General features: G+C 40.6%; 1 protein-coding gene across 1 annotated transcript in view; it reads left to right on the top strand.

The window, feature by feature from the left end:
• Positions 1 to 1,912: 1,912 nt before the first annotated feature.
• Positions 1,913 to 16,090, top strand: part of SLC5A8 (solute carrier family 5 member 8) — a gene marked incomplete at its 5' end in the record, with an annotated part of 63,222 nt that continues 49,044 nt past the window's right edge. The window contains 3 exons of the mRNA XM_082850062.1: positions 1,913 to 2,263; positions 9,008 to 9,073; positions 11,092 to 11,143. Coding sequence (XP_082706188.1) covers positions 1,913 to 2,263; positions 9,008 to 9,073; positions 11,092 to 11,143 — 469 coding nt within the window. The remainder of the gene's footprint in view (positions 2,264 to 9,007; positions 9,074 to 11,091; positions 11,144 to 16,090) is intronic.

Raw genomic sequence — 16,090 nt, 5'->3', positions numbered from 1 at the left:
CTCTCTCTCCATACAATCAGAGGCCATCATCTCCGGAGAACATATCATCTCACTTAATCCTCTGGCAGGACGCTAATGGGGGTAGAGTACACTGGCAGCGCACAGTGAATCTTGGGAGGGGTCGTAAAGTAAAGCACTATAGTTTGTGTGGAGATGGAAGAACCCCAGATGTAGTGGATGCTATAACTTTTATGGTGCTGTTTCATGGTGAGAGTTTGAGCTCCAGGCGGTGACAGTAGGAGAAAATACTGTCTCTGTCCAAGAGAGTCATAATATTATAGTGCAAACATAGTAAATTTCACACAGTTGGGACATAATTCCAAACCATGTAGTTGTTTAAATAATTAAATTACTTGGATTTAGCTTATATTTCCTTCTTTATTTCCTTTCAAAAGTGTTATACACATAACGTCAGTTTACAAAAAAATAGTCTGATATAGCTTTCTTCACATACTAGGCTGGGCTAAATGCATTCTGTGGATTGCTTACCAAGGGTCAACTGCTAAATTATAAAGATGTATGAAGGTGAACAAGGATGGCTTGAAATACACCTATGCCAGGGCTTATTTGGTCAGAGGGCCTCTTTTAGAAGAAAAACCTGAGGATCACATTGCTTTACAGGCATGACTCGTGTTGTTAGTAGTATTTCAAGGCAAGCCACTTAAAATACTGAGTGCTACTACTGGAAATGATCTTGTCTTCCATACGCTTTCAGGTATCTTCATTTAGGTGTACATCTTTGTGCCTACATTTAACATGTGTCTACATTTGTACTCTACAAAGGTAGAGCATTGTGATTAAGAGAACAAATTCTGTAACAGACCTGGATTAAAAATCTTAATCTCTACCGTTTCCTTGGGAAAGTGTTTTGGCCAGCTTCCTTTTTTGAAAAATGGAGATGATTTCTATATCAAGGGTAATAGTAAGAATTACACTAGTTAATGTACAAGGTGCCAAGCATGTTATATGTCACATGGTAAGGCTTATTAAATAGTAGGCTTATTAAATATTTCTGGTATTATAACAACTATCATTTGTAGGAGAGACTGTTGGGAATCAAAATTGTTTGTTGAATGAAAGCGCAGGCAACCAGTAGCACAGACTTGTTCCTCTCCTTTATAACTGCTTACGTGCCTAAGGACCGGGTCCTCAGCTCACTGCACACTGTCACCCGAATCGCCCATCAATTCATCACGTAAGGCAATCGAAAAATTCCAGGTGTATCTTCCCGTAAGGACCCGGTCTATTGAACTGGAAAGCTAAAAGTAAAGGCGTGTTAGCAAACGGTATTTGTAGGGGTGGGATAGCAGGATGGGAGGGAGATGCAAGAGGGAGGAGATATGGGGATATATGTATAAGTATAGCTGATTCACTTTGTTATAAAGCAGAAAGTAACACACCATAGTAAAGCAATTATACTCCAATGAAGATGTTAAAAAAAATAAAGGCATGACAATTGCCCTTCGACCCGCCTCTCCCATAGGTCGCCTGCTCATTTAAATAGTGCGTTCCCTCGGGTGCCACTTGATAAAATTGTCTGGGCGCTCCTTGAGGATTCGCCAGAGGCGGCTGGAAGCTCCAAGTTCACCTGCCCAGGTGTCCGCGGCCCTCGCGGAGCCACCCTGGCCTGGCACCTGGGGGTCGGGTCCCCGAAGTCCCATTTCGGGGGGCTCTGCTGGCTGCGGTGGGCGCAGGGGCTGCTGCCAGAGCGTACTCTCCTTTCCCTTTCGCGAGACGCTGGGTGCCGGCGGGGACCGACACCTGCCTGACGCCTCTAATCCCCTTAGGGCGCCACGCCCGCCGCGCGCGGCTGGGGAATAAGTGAGCGCAGGGCGCGCAGGTGAAGTTCCGGCTCCGGCTGCGAGCCGCGGAGCCTCCAGTTTACGCGCAGGGCCCCGGCAACCGCGCGGCCATGGTCTCGCCGCGGGGCATCGGCACCTTCGTGGTGTGGGACTACGTAGTGTTCGCCGGGATGCTGCTCATCTCGGCCGCCATCGGCATCTACTACGCCTTCGCGGGGGGCGGCCAGCAGACCTCCAAGGACTTCTTGATGGGCGGCCGCAGTATGACCGCCGTGCCCGTGGCGATGTCCCTCACCGCCAGCTTCATGTCGGCTGTCACGGTCCTGGGCACCCCTTCCGAAGTCTACCGTTTTGGGGCCATATTCAGCATCTTTGCCATCACCTACTTCTTTGTGGTGGTCCTCAGCGCGGAGGTCTTTCTCCCGGTATTCTACAAACTGGGAATTACCAGCACCAACGAGGTACAGGGTGAGGGAGGGCCCGGGGAGAGGTGATGGGGTGAGGGGAGTACTTTTCAGCTCCTGGAGGGATTTTCCTGGGGGCAGGCTCATCACCACATCCAAGTCTCTCCCCGTTCATATCCATCACCTCTTCTGCCCGCCCCTTTTAGGGAGAGGTGTCCTGTAAAGGCGAAAAATAATCTCGGGACTTAACATTCATGAGCTCAGGGGAAGAGAGAGGCTCCCAGAGTAAACGGAGTTATTTGGACTAGTGCTCAGTAAGGCCATTTCTGCTTTAACATCTTTGATTCCAAGTCAAGGGGAAAGATTTTTCAACTTGTTATCTTGGGGAAGGGTAAGTCTCAGCTCCTCCTCCTTGAAAGGAGTCCCCTCATTCCAGGTCCTCGGTCCACTCACTTTTCCAGGAAGTACGGGTACTCTCCCCTCCATCCCTCTCGCAAACATGGCTTCCACGGAGAGTCAGGCACTCACATGGTTAAGGTTCTGAATCTCGTGTTTGAGACCAGATTCGATGCTTACTAGCTGGGTAACCTTGGCTGACTTAATTAACCTTTTGTGCCTCTCTCTAAGTCTCAAAATGGGAATAATTATACCACCTACCTCATCTGGTTGTTGGGGGGATTAAATGAGATGATGCAAGGGCAGCATTTAGAATAGTGTCTGGCACAGGGTAAGTGCTGAGTAAATGTTGACCGTAAGTATTGGGGTGATGGTGGTAGAGATTGTTCCCTTGGGATCACTAGGAAAATTTGGCTGCAGAGTTCTTAAGCATCTCTGCCTTCTCTCTCTGTGGAGAGATGATTAAGGGAAACCATCTTTCCAATTGCACAGGTCCCCTGGTTATAAATTTTCTCAAATCGTCTGCCAGAAAGGGCTTTGCAAAGATAGTGTGAATGTTTGGTTTAGTTTAAAGAGCTGTTGAATGGGAGTGTCAGGGGAGGATAAAAGTTTAGGGGAGTGGTCGGGCCCAGTTCCATGAGTTCCATGGACAAACCTGCAGAAGTGGTGTCTCTAACAGACCATTATCCAAGGACCCCGAGCCTCATCCTCAGCAGCCACCTTGTCCTCGAGTTCATGTAGTGTTTGCCCCAACCCAGAGCCACTGGATGGTGGTTTCTTAGTGAGGCTGGTTCAACTGGTGCTGGGGATGGGCCCCAATGGCACAACAAGTGTTGGTGACACACTGCCTGGGCTCTAGTGAACTCATTGCAGGGTGAGGTGCCCCTGGTGCAGCACTGCCTTTGCACTCTGGTCATGGTGTTTGAGAGCGTTTAGTCATCGCCCCAGAAGTGAGCAGGGTAGAGTTTCTTTGTTTTGCTCAAAAGTGACAAACTGATTACCCCAGACAAACTCAGTTTTAGGTCTTTTTTGTTGCTGTTGACCCTTATAACGTTTTGAAAAAAAATTAATTTAGCATTTAATGATGAGAAGTCAAAGAAAATTCCAGATTCTGACTTCTTCTGAAACTTAAAAGACTAGTGACACTGGGCCCACATTCCCTGTGGCAACAGGAACCCCACTTTACAGCCGTTTCTCTCATTCCCTATTAATTTCTATATTGAGGTCTCTTCATTGTATCTGCATGGTTACTTTCTTATGGTAGAGAAATCTATCTGCATTTAGGTCTTTATCAAAAATGCAAAAGGGGGCTTCCCTGGTGGCGCAGTGGTAGAGAGTCCGCCTGCCGATGCTGGGGACATGGGTTCGTGCCCCGGTCCGGGAGGATCCCACACGCCGTGGAGCGGCTGGGCCTGTGAGCCATGGCCGCTGAGCCTGTGCGTCCGGAGCCTGTGCTCCGCAACGGGAGAGGCCACAACAGTGAGAGGCCCGCATACCGCAAAAACAAAACAAAAATGCAAAAGGGAAAATGGAAAGGACTGAAGGGAGTTCTTGCTTTGAGGGAGATGTCAGAGGACATATTTCTTAATGGATATGAGGAATATTTCAACCTGGTAATATATGAACGCCTGGCTGATCCAGTTGGTGTATTTTACCTGATGAGATCTGTAGGCATTTCGAGTCCGTGAGCTCTGATCTGTAGTTAACCAACTCCAAAACCCAGAAAGGGTTTGAAGAACCTGGCAAGAGGACTTCAGTCCCCATAGGTGAATGCTCCTCTCATAATCACTGACCTGTGCCTCTTCGGGTGAGCAAACGTTAACTCAACCAGAAGCAGATTTCCCACACATTTGCAGGGGTGGAGGCTAAGTTAGCAGAGTTCCAGCTAAAAATGGCAAAAAGCAAACGTTTACTGAGTGCTTAATACAGGCTGGGCACTGGGTTGCCTGTTTGACATACATTATCTGACTCAATGCTCAAAATAATTCTTATACTGTGAGAGCCCCATTTTGCAGACAGAGATTCTGAGTAAGTTAAGCTACACAAGAGAGCCTGAAGCAAAGTGGACACATGCCTAGAGGCTGTGCAGTGGTGCATACTGGCTGCTTCTGAAGGCTCCGGTGAGTGTTATAACCCTGCGTGGAGTTTAGAATGGTGCAGGCAAAAGGGGCTGTGGACACATTGGGGGTGTCCACGCCTAGTGGATGCCAGGCCACTGGGGACAGGGAAGTTAGGTAACATGCTATGTCCCTGGCAGTTGGTCATGGAAAACACTTTCTTGTGGCATATTTTGTTTGTTTTATGCTGAGAGGTGGAATCAACTATACAGAATAAGAAGTCCAGCATTGAGATACCCTGGCATTCTTGTGCAAGTATGAAATCTTTCCCTAGTTCCAGATTGTTAGCTACAGTTGGCTGTTCAGAAGCATTTGTGATATCTATTTATCACTGCCTTCAAGGTGTAGTCCTGGTAGGTGTATAGCAACTTCCAGATTCACAGAGAAGAAATATGCAGGAGCCCAACTGCATTCACCATCTCTTCAGGATGTTTCTGGATCCAGCAAAATCAATGTGTTTGAACTACGTTGCCCAAACTCTCTCTCTCTCTCTCTCTCTCTCTTAAAAAAAATCAGTAGAAATCTTAGTGTCCCTAAGTTATTCAAAGTACTGAGGACTATGAGAGATCTCAACTGACTATAGGTGTGACTGAACCAAACTTGGGTCCGCTCGTCCATGCGCAGTAAAGCCAATCTACTGACACCAGGTTGCGGTGGAGGAAAGTGCAGCTTTTATTATTAGTCTGGGGCAGCTAATGATAAAAAAATCCTCAACTCCCCAGCGGGTTTTAGGGAAGCATTTTTAAAGGCAAGGTGAGGGAGGGGAGTCACAGAGTATGTGACCACCTTGTGCACGATTCTCTGGTAGATTGGTGGGGAGGTGATAGGGCAGTGTCACAGGGGTTAACATTTTCAATCCTCAGGCTCCAGTAGGTCTGGGGCTACATGCTCATGGTCATCAATTAATTAACTTCTTCCATCTGATGGAGGTTTTAGCATCTGTAAAACAACTCAGGAAATGTGCATCAGATACTGTTATCTTGGTACTTTGGGGAGGAACTAAAGATTCTGTGACTGCCATATTGCTGATTTACTGTTTGAAGTGTTACTAGTTCTCCTGGCCCATCTGCTCCTTTGTCACTACATGCTCACAGCCTTTCAATCATTAATTCTTGAGCCAGGCTGTTGTGACTCAGGGGAGGCCTGGAAGACTACAGCTGTTCTATAAACAAGAGGCAGGCAGAGGACATGGGGGCAGGGGTCTATCCCAGGAAGGTACCATAGGGTCCTGCTTGGTAACATAGACACCTACTGTTATTCTGTGGTTTTGTCTAGAAATTCTAGAGCTATTCTCTGAGCCTACTGATCAGTGACTTGATCTTTAGGTATTTCTTTAGCAGCCCAGTATCTGAGATGGACAAGACTGTCCCCTGCCATTCGGTAAACAAAGGATGTTGTGGCCACCAAGCCATCAGCCACTGCAGCCACCCCCCATGGTGCACCCTGAGGGGAATCCAGGATGGAGAAAAATAGGATACTGGCCCTAGATAGATAAGATGTATATGAAAGGAAGGCTTTCAGTAAACTCAGACTCTTGCATTTTCCCATACACAGAAAGGCACTAAAATCATTAACTTTGTCAGTTCTTTGTGATTAGCAGTAATCTTTTGATGTTCAACTACATGTTTTGTTTTGTTTTGTTTCCCAGCAAATACTCCTATGTATCCTGGCTCCTCCCTTACCTCTTTGGAACAGACCCTCAGAGCTGTCTGAGAGGCTGCCACCCTGGGCTATAGTCCTCAGTATGGCCTCAGAATAAAACATAATTCTCAACTTTTAGGTTGTGCACTTTTTTCATTCAACACTGAGATAGTGATAGAATTCTTGGTTCTGTCTTGAGTTAGTATTGTGAGAGGGGGGAAAAATATATATATATATATTTTTGTTGTTGTTGTTGTTGTTGTTGTTCAACTTGCTACATTCTTACCTCCATCACATTTTCCTCTTCAGTTTTCTTTAGTCTCCAGCAGCATGAATACACGTACCTAGAAAAGACAAAGACTTCTCTGTCAATTCATGGACATTTATTTTTAATAGAGTTTTACTAAAACAACTCAGAAGAAATAACACAGCTCTGTTCCCATGCTTCAAGACACTTCTTGGGTTTTCTAAAAAGTCTTCCAAAATATACTTGGATGATTTTGACTTATGTAAATCACTGAGATTTAAATTCTTAGGCCTATGGATTTGGCTACCAGCTTCTTAATGTCCTAACTCTTAAGTGAACAGTTTACAACATTTCCCCATCCATTTACATCGTTTGATAGTCTCCAAAATCCTGCAGAGTAAGTGGGGAAAGAATGATTACTATGATCCACATTTTCAAAAGGAGGAACTTGAGATTTAGAGTGTCCCAAGCTCGTGGAGTCAAGAGTAAGGCTGGAACAAGGGCTGGAACTCTTGCCCCAGAGCACTCACTGCACTGCATTGTATATTCATTACTCATCAGTTATTTTAGGATGTCCTATTATGTGTCAGTGCCACTCACTCACTCTGGATGGATCTTAGACACATGGGCAGTTTTCTTGTTGTTTTGAATAACAGAGTGGTTAGGTGCACAGAGTTTGGCATCAAATGATCCTAGATTTGCATTGTGTCTCCAGCAATTATTAGGTTGCAGCCTTGATATTCTCTCTGTGCCTCAGTGTGCTGGTTTCCAACATGCACTTATGCATAGTAACTGCCTCATGGAGTTGTTGGGAGGACAGGGCATGCAGCAAATACTCTATAAATGTTAGCTGTGATTATGAAGCAAAAATATCTGGTGTCTTTTCCTCTGATATTTACCTAATGTCAGTTTTTCCTCCCTCATTTTTTCTGCTATATGAAAAGACTACTGTCAGCCTTAGAATTCTCTCTATATGTAGTAATGATATTCAACTTAAAGAATGTCTTGGACCCCGGCTTCCTTCCAGCTCTAAAATCCTAGGATTCTAATTCTGTAATACATTATGATCTATAATATTGGAGATAAGCACACTGCTGACATACCTCAGAGATATTACAGGTTCAGTTCCAGACCACCACAATAAAGGGAATATTGCAATAAAACGAGTTGCATGAATTTTTTGCTTTTCCAGTACATATAAAAGTTATGTTTACACTATGCTGTAGTCTGTTAAGTGTACAATACCTCTATGTTTAAAAAACAATGTACATACCATAATTTAAAAGTATCTTATTGCTAAAAAATGCTTACCATCATCTGAGCCTTCAGCAAGTTGTAATCTTTTTGTAATAGTAACATCAAAAATCACTGATCAGAGATCACCATAACAAGTATAATGATAATGAAAAGTTTGAAATATTGCAAGAATTACCAAAATGTGACACAGAAACATGAAGTGAGCAAATGGTGTTGGGAAAATGGAACCGATAGACTTGCTTCACACAAGGTTGCCAGAAACCTTCAATTTGTAAAAAAATGCAGTACCTGTGAAGAACAAAAAAACAAAGTGCAATAAAATGAGGTATGCTTGTATATTATAAGATACTGCAGATGTCACGCTTGGCTCTGAACAGAAACTTACTTAGGCTGATTTAAGTTAAAATTTTTTATTGTAAGGATATGGGAGTAGTTCATAGCATAGGTGGAAAAGCTGAGCAAACAGACTTTGAAAAGGACAGAAAGGAGGGCAGCCTCTTCAGGCCACCCTGTCAGGATCAGTCTGCTTCTGCTCCAATCGTTTTCTGTCTTTATATCTTGCCTCTAAGATTCAAATACCCATTGAGAAGAGAAGCTGATTGGCTGAACATGGGTCCTGTGACTATCTTTTGGCCTAGGCTGGGCACCTTGATGGTCAATTCCACAGTTGCCTGAAGTGGGAAAGGGTTGATTCCCTAAGTGTATCAAAGGAAATGTATTGGGTAGATACCAAGAGAAAGGGGAGGACAACACTTTGCTCATTCTGAAAATGCAGAATATAATTCCATTGGTATGACATTCTGCAAAAGGCAAAACTCGTAGGGATGGAGAACAGGTCAGTGATTGCCAAGGTTTAGGGGTGAGAGGAGGGTTTGACTACAAAGGAGCAAGAAAGGAGAAACCTTTGATGGAGTTTCCTGTGGGTGATGGAGCTGTTCTGTGTTAAAACCCATTGAACAGTACTCTAAAGCAAGGGTCAACTTTTCTCTGTGTAATTTAAAATAACAGTGAAATAGGAGTGCAGAACACGAATTAGTCATGAAGTTGCTTTAAATTTCTAACTCCTTTACTTCTTAAGCTGCTGGTTTTTAAAAAGTGTCCAGAAGTTTTACATATTAACCATTTTTCCTTTTTTGGAAACAGTATCTAGGACTTCGATTTAACAAATATGTTCGTCTCTGTGGAACAATCCTCTTCATTGTTCAAACAGTAAGTAACCCTCAGTTCATTTATTTTCTCTTTTTTTCATGTACAGTGTTTTTAAACAAGGGATCTGGGTCAAGCTTATTTGGTAAATACATGAAAGATAAAAAAGGGGTGTTGAAAATAGGAGGAAACAAAAAAGGAAAAACACTTGTCACTACATAACATTAATCCTTAAGATCATTGAACAGTGTTTCAGCAAATGCATTACTTCCTGGGAAAACAGAATGATTTAAGTAAACATGGAATATTATATTGATCAAGCAACACTTATGTTACTTTAGGAAAGTATGGTTTTCCCTCTTACACCTCCCTCTGTCCCCACCAAAGTGACAGTAAGGGCATTACTAAGATGACAAAGATATATGAAGGAACTGTAGTAGCTGATAGTAGGAATTGTAATAAAGGGAAAACAAGTGGTATGTTTCATAGTATTTTGCAACATGTTAAGCAATAAACTTAATAGGAAAAATTAACTGACATAGGAAGACATTAGGTAATAATTTTCTTTGTTTGAAAGCATACTTTAAAAAATGAATCAGTGCTCTCTTTTAAAAATCGAACTGTAAAACCCAACTGATGTACTCATTGATATAAAACAACAAAATCATGCACTCTGGAGGAGTTTTTAAAGCCAACTACACAATCCAGTACTTCAAGAATATGCGACTGTAGATTTACTGCTTGGCACAAATGGAAAGCAAAGATTTGCCAAGCAATCAGTGACAGAGAACGCTTCCCACCCTTCGTCCAGGCTGCTGGAGGCTTATCGCTACCATTGTCACATCATTTAGACCTATCTTCCTCTTGGCGGCTAAGTGCTTTAAGGATGAGTTTGATAATGGAGGTCCAGGAAGGAGTTGTCATTCTCATCCGTTTTTATAATTCCACTTCTCCATTCAAAAGTTACCCAAACATTTGCTACAGCAGGACAGAGTGCCTCTGCAATTATTTAACTTGACTCCATTTTACATCTTTGTAAATTATGTAACTTAAATTGTATCTGTCCTTAACGCTTGCAGTATAAAAGGAAAGAGCCCTCTGGGGTCTGGTAGAGATTCTGACACAGAGCTGAGGCTGGTAGCTCGCATTCGACAGCGGAGTTCAGACGCTCTTTGGATCGTCGTTAGAAGTGCCAACAGAAATGAAAAAGTGGAGACAAATGTTAGGAAGGTGGCCTGTGGTCACATTTTCAAATCTTTAACTTGGACAGAATAATGACTGTGAAAAGCTAGTTCATTCTTGCAAAAAAGAGGGGAGCTTTAGAATCTGCTATTTGAAAGACTTACTTCCATAGATCACTCATGCAATTTAATCATTCAACTACTATATAACATTTTTTTCATATGTTTTATACAGTAATCATAGAATTAGCTTCTATGTATTTGAAAGATCAAATGCAATGAAAATGGTATTCTGAGAAAAAAGAACATATTTATCTTACTGTTGTACCCCAGATTAATAAATATTTGTTAAGTGTACGAATGAAAAATAATAAATAATATTTAAAAGGTAGGATAGAATTTTTGTTGGCTTTCAGGAAATTTTAGGGCAAATTTACACTTTTGTTTAATTAGTGGTCATGCAAACTTTTACAAACAAGGTTCCACAATTTTCACTATTTTCCCAATTAATTATACAGTGATTAACAACAGCTTGAAAGCATATGAATGAGGAAGCAGCCCCTTTTAAATTTGTGTTCTTTCTCTCTTTCTAATTGTTCTAGATCTAGGAAAATTGATTTCAAACTTGAATTGATGTATCAGTGACTATCCGCACTAAGTACAACATGAAAAGTCCATATTTTTACACAAAATTGGTCATAAAAGATTTTTGTGACCTATGACCACACCACAAATGGAAAAGGAGAGTCAACTTCACTTAAATAACATTTTTCAAGTTACAAGCAAATTTTATTAAGTATATTGAAACTGTAGTTTTAATTCATAATTAAATTTATAGAAAAATATCAATATTTCATTTTGTAATTCATATCGTTTATTTGGTTTTCTTTTTCCCCCTAGATTTTGTATACTGGAATTGTTATCTATGCCCCTGCCCTGGCTTTGAATCAAGGTACATTTTAGAGTTACAAATATGTCACTCTCATTTGGGGGTTCACTTTTAACAGACCTTATTCTATCTTTGGGGAGATGGGGAGGTGCAGGAATGCTTCCAGTAACCTGCGTCAGCTTGAGGCGGGCCAGGTGGGTTCAGTGTCTACACTAGCAGCTTCTTTGGGTTCCTGGATCATAGCTTCAAAAGATCTGTAGACTTCACTGGGCAGTGTTTCTCTGGGATGTGCCAACCAGCCATTCTCCATCCCGTCAGAATGAACGCCCCCTGTAGTCAAAGACTGCACTTCCTCCCTTTGTGGCTATAACTTGGAGCCCATCTCCAAGAGGCTTCTGTGTTATTCAGCTCAGACTCGGTCCCGTCGTAAAATCTGGCAGGGAGAGAAACTTTCCTTCTCCCCATTTCTAATGTGGTCCAAAATACAAGAAACAGAGATCTGTGAGATTTGAAATATCAGATTGCTCCTAGTGACCAAAGGACAGATGGCTATAGTATCCCTATAAACCAATGTGTGATGATTGTAGTGATCAGCAGATTACTGTACTCTCTAGATTTGGGCAGATAATAGCTGTGAAACTGAGATTGTTTATTGTGGCAAATGTGTGTGTTAGTCATACCTTCAGAAGGCTTCAGGGGAACTCCATGTTCCCTGAATTCTTATCAATCAGAAGTGAATTTATCTCTAAAACTTCCTTGTAAAATGGACAAGTGGACTCTGTGATGGGAAGAATGTGGTACAGTTCCTCAAGTTAATATAAAATGGACAAACAACCCCAAAGAAAACAAGAAAAAAAAAAGAAAGAAAATGGAAAACCCCAGCTAACTCCACATTCTAATTTCCTGATTTCATAATACATAGATAATAAAGCACAACAGTATTGTTACAAAGAAGAACTCCATTATATAATGTGCTATTGAATTCTGAATGTCAGGCTTGTTCCATGTCAATATTACCAACATCATGGTTGGATCACTTCATATGTAAAGAGCTGAACTGTAAACTTCATAAGTTACCTATTGGCTTTAAGTGTAACTAAAGATGTTGGCTTTTGAGTTTTAAAGTGCAGTTCTGGGCATGAGAAAGCACTGCCTTCAGTGCTTCAAGAACTCTGTTCTTATCAGTTTATTGAGCCACTCCCTAGGAGTAAATTAGGATCCAAGGACTGCATTTTGACCCTTTGAGTACCAGTTGTATATTTTACTGTACCAAGGGAGTAGACACAAGCATAGACAGGGTACTTGGTGTGCAACAGATGCCCCATAGAAACTTGTTTAGCTGAATTGGAACTTAACATTCTCTAGATACATTTTTTTTAAACTTTTTTTTTTAATTACAGAAAACTTCAAACATACACTAAAATAGAATAGTGTATTGAACCCTAATGGACCCTTAACTCTACACTAATAATTATCAACTCTTGGTTTAATTCACTTCCTATTTCCCTCACTAGATTATTTTGCTGTAAATCTGAGATCTTTTATCATTTCATCTGAATTCCATATGTCTTTTACATACTTTTTTCATTGAGGTATAATCAACATATAATATTATATTAGTTTCAGGTTTACCATAATGATTCAATATTTGTATATAATACAGTGATCACCACAATAAGTCTAGTTAACATCCATCATCATACATAGTTACAAAATTTCTTTTCTTGTGATGAGAGCTTTTAAGATTTGCTCTCTTAACAACTTTTAAAATATGCGATACAGTATTATTAACCATGCTGTACATTACATTCCAATGACTTATGGATTCCATGACTGGACGTTTGTACCAGGATGTGTGTTTTTTGTTTTTTTTAAATAAATTTATTTATTTATTTTTGGCTGCATTGGGTCTTCGTTCCTGCGCATGGGCTTTCTCTAGTTGTGTTGAGTGGGAGCTACTCTTTGTTGTGGTGCGCAGGCTTCTCATTGCGGTGGCTTCTCTTGTTGCGGAGCACGGGCTCTAGGCATGTGGGCTTCAGAGGTTGTGGTGCACAGGCTCAGTAGTTGTGGCTCGCAGGCTCTAGAGCACAGGCTCAGTAGTTGTGGTGCACGGGCTTAGTTGCTCCATGTCTTGTGAGATCTTCCCAGACCAGGGCTCGAACCCGTGTCCCCTGCATTGGCAGGCGGATTCTTAACCACTGCGCCACCAGGGAAGTCCAGGATGTGTTTTTTAAACACAATCGTACCTTTATCATTTCTAAAACATTAACATTAACACCTTACTGTCATCAATATAAGGTCAGTGTTCAGATTTCCCTGATTTTTTTTTCAGTGTTTGTTAGAGTCAGGATCCAGATAATTTCATGTAATTGTAATTATTTCATTTGTCTCTTACGTTTCTTTTTCTTGCTTTTTAAAATCGAAAACCATATTTTATTGAGATATATTGTAGCTTATATACAATAAAATGCCCAGAACCTAAGTGCACAGTTGGATGAATTTTAACAATTTTGTGTACTTGTGTGACAACCACCCAACTCAAGATATACAATATTTCTATCATCAAATCCCAGGAAAATTTTTTTGATTCTTTCTAATGAATCGCCACCTCCATTCCAAGCAGCCAGTTTTCATTACCATAAATTAGTTTTTCCTGTTCTTAGATTTTATATAGTGCCTTTCTGCATCTGGTTTCTTTTGCTCAACAAAATGTTTTTGTGGCATTCATTCATGTTGCTACATGTATCAGTAGTTCATTCCTTTTTATTGCTAGTATTTTATCATATACATCTACGAAAATCTGTTTATCCATTCTGTTGTTGATGGATGTTGGGTTGTTTCCAGTTTTAGGCTATTTTGAATTAAGACTGCTAAGCGCATTCTTATACAGGTTTTGTTTTGTCTTGCTTTGCTTTTTTTTTTTTTTTTTTTTGCGGTACGCAGTCCTCTCACTGCTGTGGCCTCTCCCGTTGCGGAGCACAGGCTCCAAACGCACAGGCTCAGCGGCCATGGCTCACGGGCCCAGCCGCTCCACGGCATGTGGGATCTTCCTGGACCGGGGCATGAACTTGTGTCCCCTGCGTTGGCAGGCGGACTCTCAATCACTGCACCACCAGGGAAGCCCCTTTCTTTGCTTTTTGACACACGTTTTCATTTTTAGTGGATGAATACCTGGAAGCAATATACAGTTAAATACACACTATTCTGACCCAGCACAGGGTAGGTGCATGTAAAAAATTTACGAGAAACTGCCAGATAGCTTTTCTAAGTGGTTCTATCATTTTGCATGCCCACCCCACGATGTGTGAGAGTTCCAATTATTCTGTGTCCTTGACAGATTTTGTATTTGTCTTTTCGATTGTAGCCATTCTAGTTGTATGATCTATTATCTTATTGTGGTTTTAATTTGTATTTTTCTGATGACTGTTGATGTTGAGTTTACTGGCTCGTAGAATAATAAAATGAATACAAAACAGACAAATAACCTAGCAAAAAGTGGGCAAAAGACTTGACCCGTCACTTTACAAAAGAAAATATTCTACCAATCCATTACATAGCCTATTTATCCGTTTACCCAGGCCTTTTAAAATTTCTCTCAGTAATGTTTCTTAGTTTTTGATATTGAAGTCTTGTACATATTTCTTAGATTTATTTCTAGGTAATTGATGTTTTTTATGCTATTGTAAATGGTATTGTTTTATAATATCATTTTCTAATTATTCATTTGCAAGTATGGAAAAATACAATTGCCTTCTATATGTTGATCTTCTATCCTGAGAACTTGCTAAATATTTTCATTAATTCAAATAGGCTTTTGGCATATCCCTTATGGTTTTCATGTTGTTTATGAATAGAGGCAGTTTTACTACTTCTTTTCCTGTCTACATGGCTCTTATTTCTCTTCTTTGTCTTAATGCACTGTTAATGTAGAAAATTATATTGATTTTCAAATGTTAAACCAATTTTCATCCTTGGGATAAACCTCACTTGGTCATAATGTATTAACCTTTTTATATATTGCTGGATTTGATTTGCCAATATTTTGTTAAGGATTTTTACAGGTTATGAGGAATATTGGCCTGAAATTTACTTTTCCTTTAATGTCTTTGTCAGGATTTTGGTATCAATTATACTGGCTTTATATGATTTGGGAAGTGTTCCCTCCTCTGTTTTCTGAAAGAGTTTGTATAAAACTGTGTATTTCCTTCTTAAATGCTTGAAAGAATTCACAATGTGGGCATCTGGGCCTGATATTTGTTTGTTTTCATAGAAAGGTTTTGGTATATGGATTCAGTTTCTTTAATATAGAGTTATTCATATTTTCTTGTTCTTACTGAGTCATTTTGGTGAACTGTATTTCTTGTGAACTAGATCTAGAAGCTTTCTCAGACTTCATTTCAACTTTTTGGAGAGACTATTCCATATGCAGTTTTCAACTCTTTTGAGTTAATACCAAAGAGCGCAACTGCGGGATGATAAGAATGTGTTTAGTTTTGTAAGAAACCACCAAACTATCTTCCAAAATGGCTGTTACCATTTTGCATTCTTATCAGCAATGTATGAAAGAGTTATGTTGCTCCACATCCTTGCCAGTGTGTGATGTTGTCCGTGTTCCAGATTTTGGCCATTCTAATAAGTTTCTTGTTTTCATTTACATTTCCCTGATGACATATGATGTGGAGCATCTTTTCATATGCTTATTTGCCATGTATATATCTTCTTCTGTGAGGTGTCTGTTAAGGTCTTTGGTACATTTTAAAATCAGGCTTTTTTTTTTACAGTTGAGTTTTAAGAGTTTTTGTATAATTTGGAGAACAATCCTTTATCAGATATGTCTTTTGCAAAATTTTCTTTCAGTCTGTGGCTTATCTTCTAATTCATCTGATATTATCTTTCACAGAGCATATGTTTTTTAATTTTAATGAAGTCCAGCTTATCAATTATTTCTTTCGTAGATTGTGTCTTTGATGTTTTATCTAAAAAGGCAACATCATATATAGGTCTATGAGC

This window comes from Leucopleurus acutus (genome assembly GCF_964270905.1).
Source record: "Leucopleurus acutus genome assembly, chromosome: 11".
NCBI lineage: Eukaryota > Metazoa > Chordata > Mammalia > Artiodactyla > Delphinidae > Leucopleurus > Leucopleurus acutus.
The sequence above is the reverse complement of the archived record's forward strand: the minus strand, read 5'-3'. Positions and strand labels throughout refer to the sequence as shown.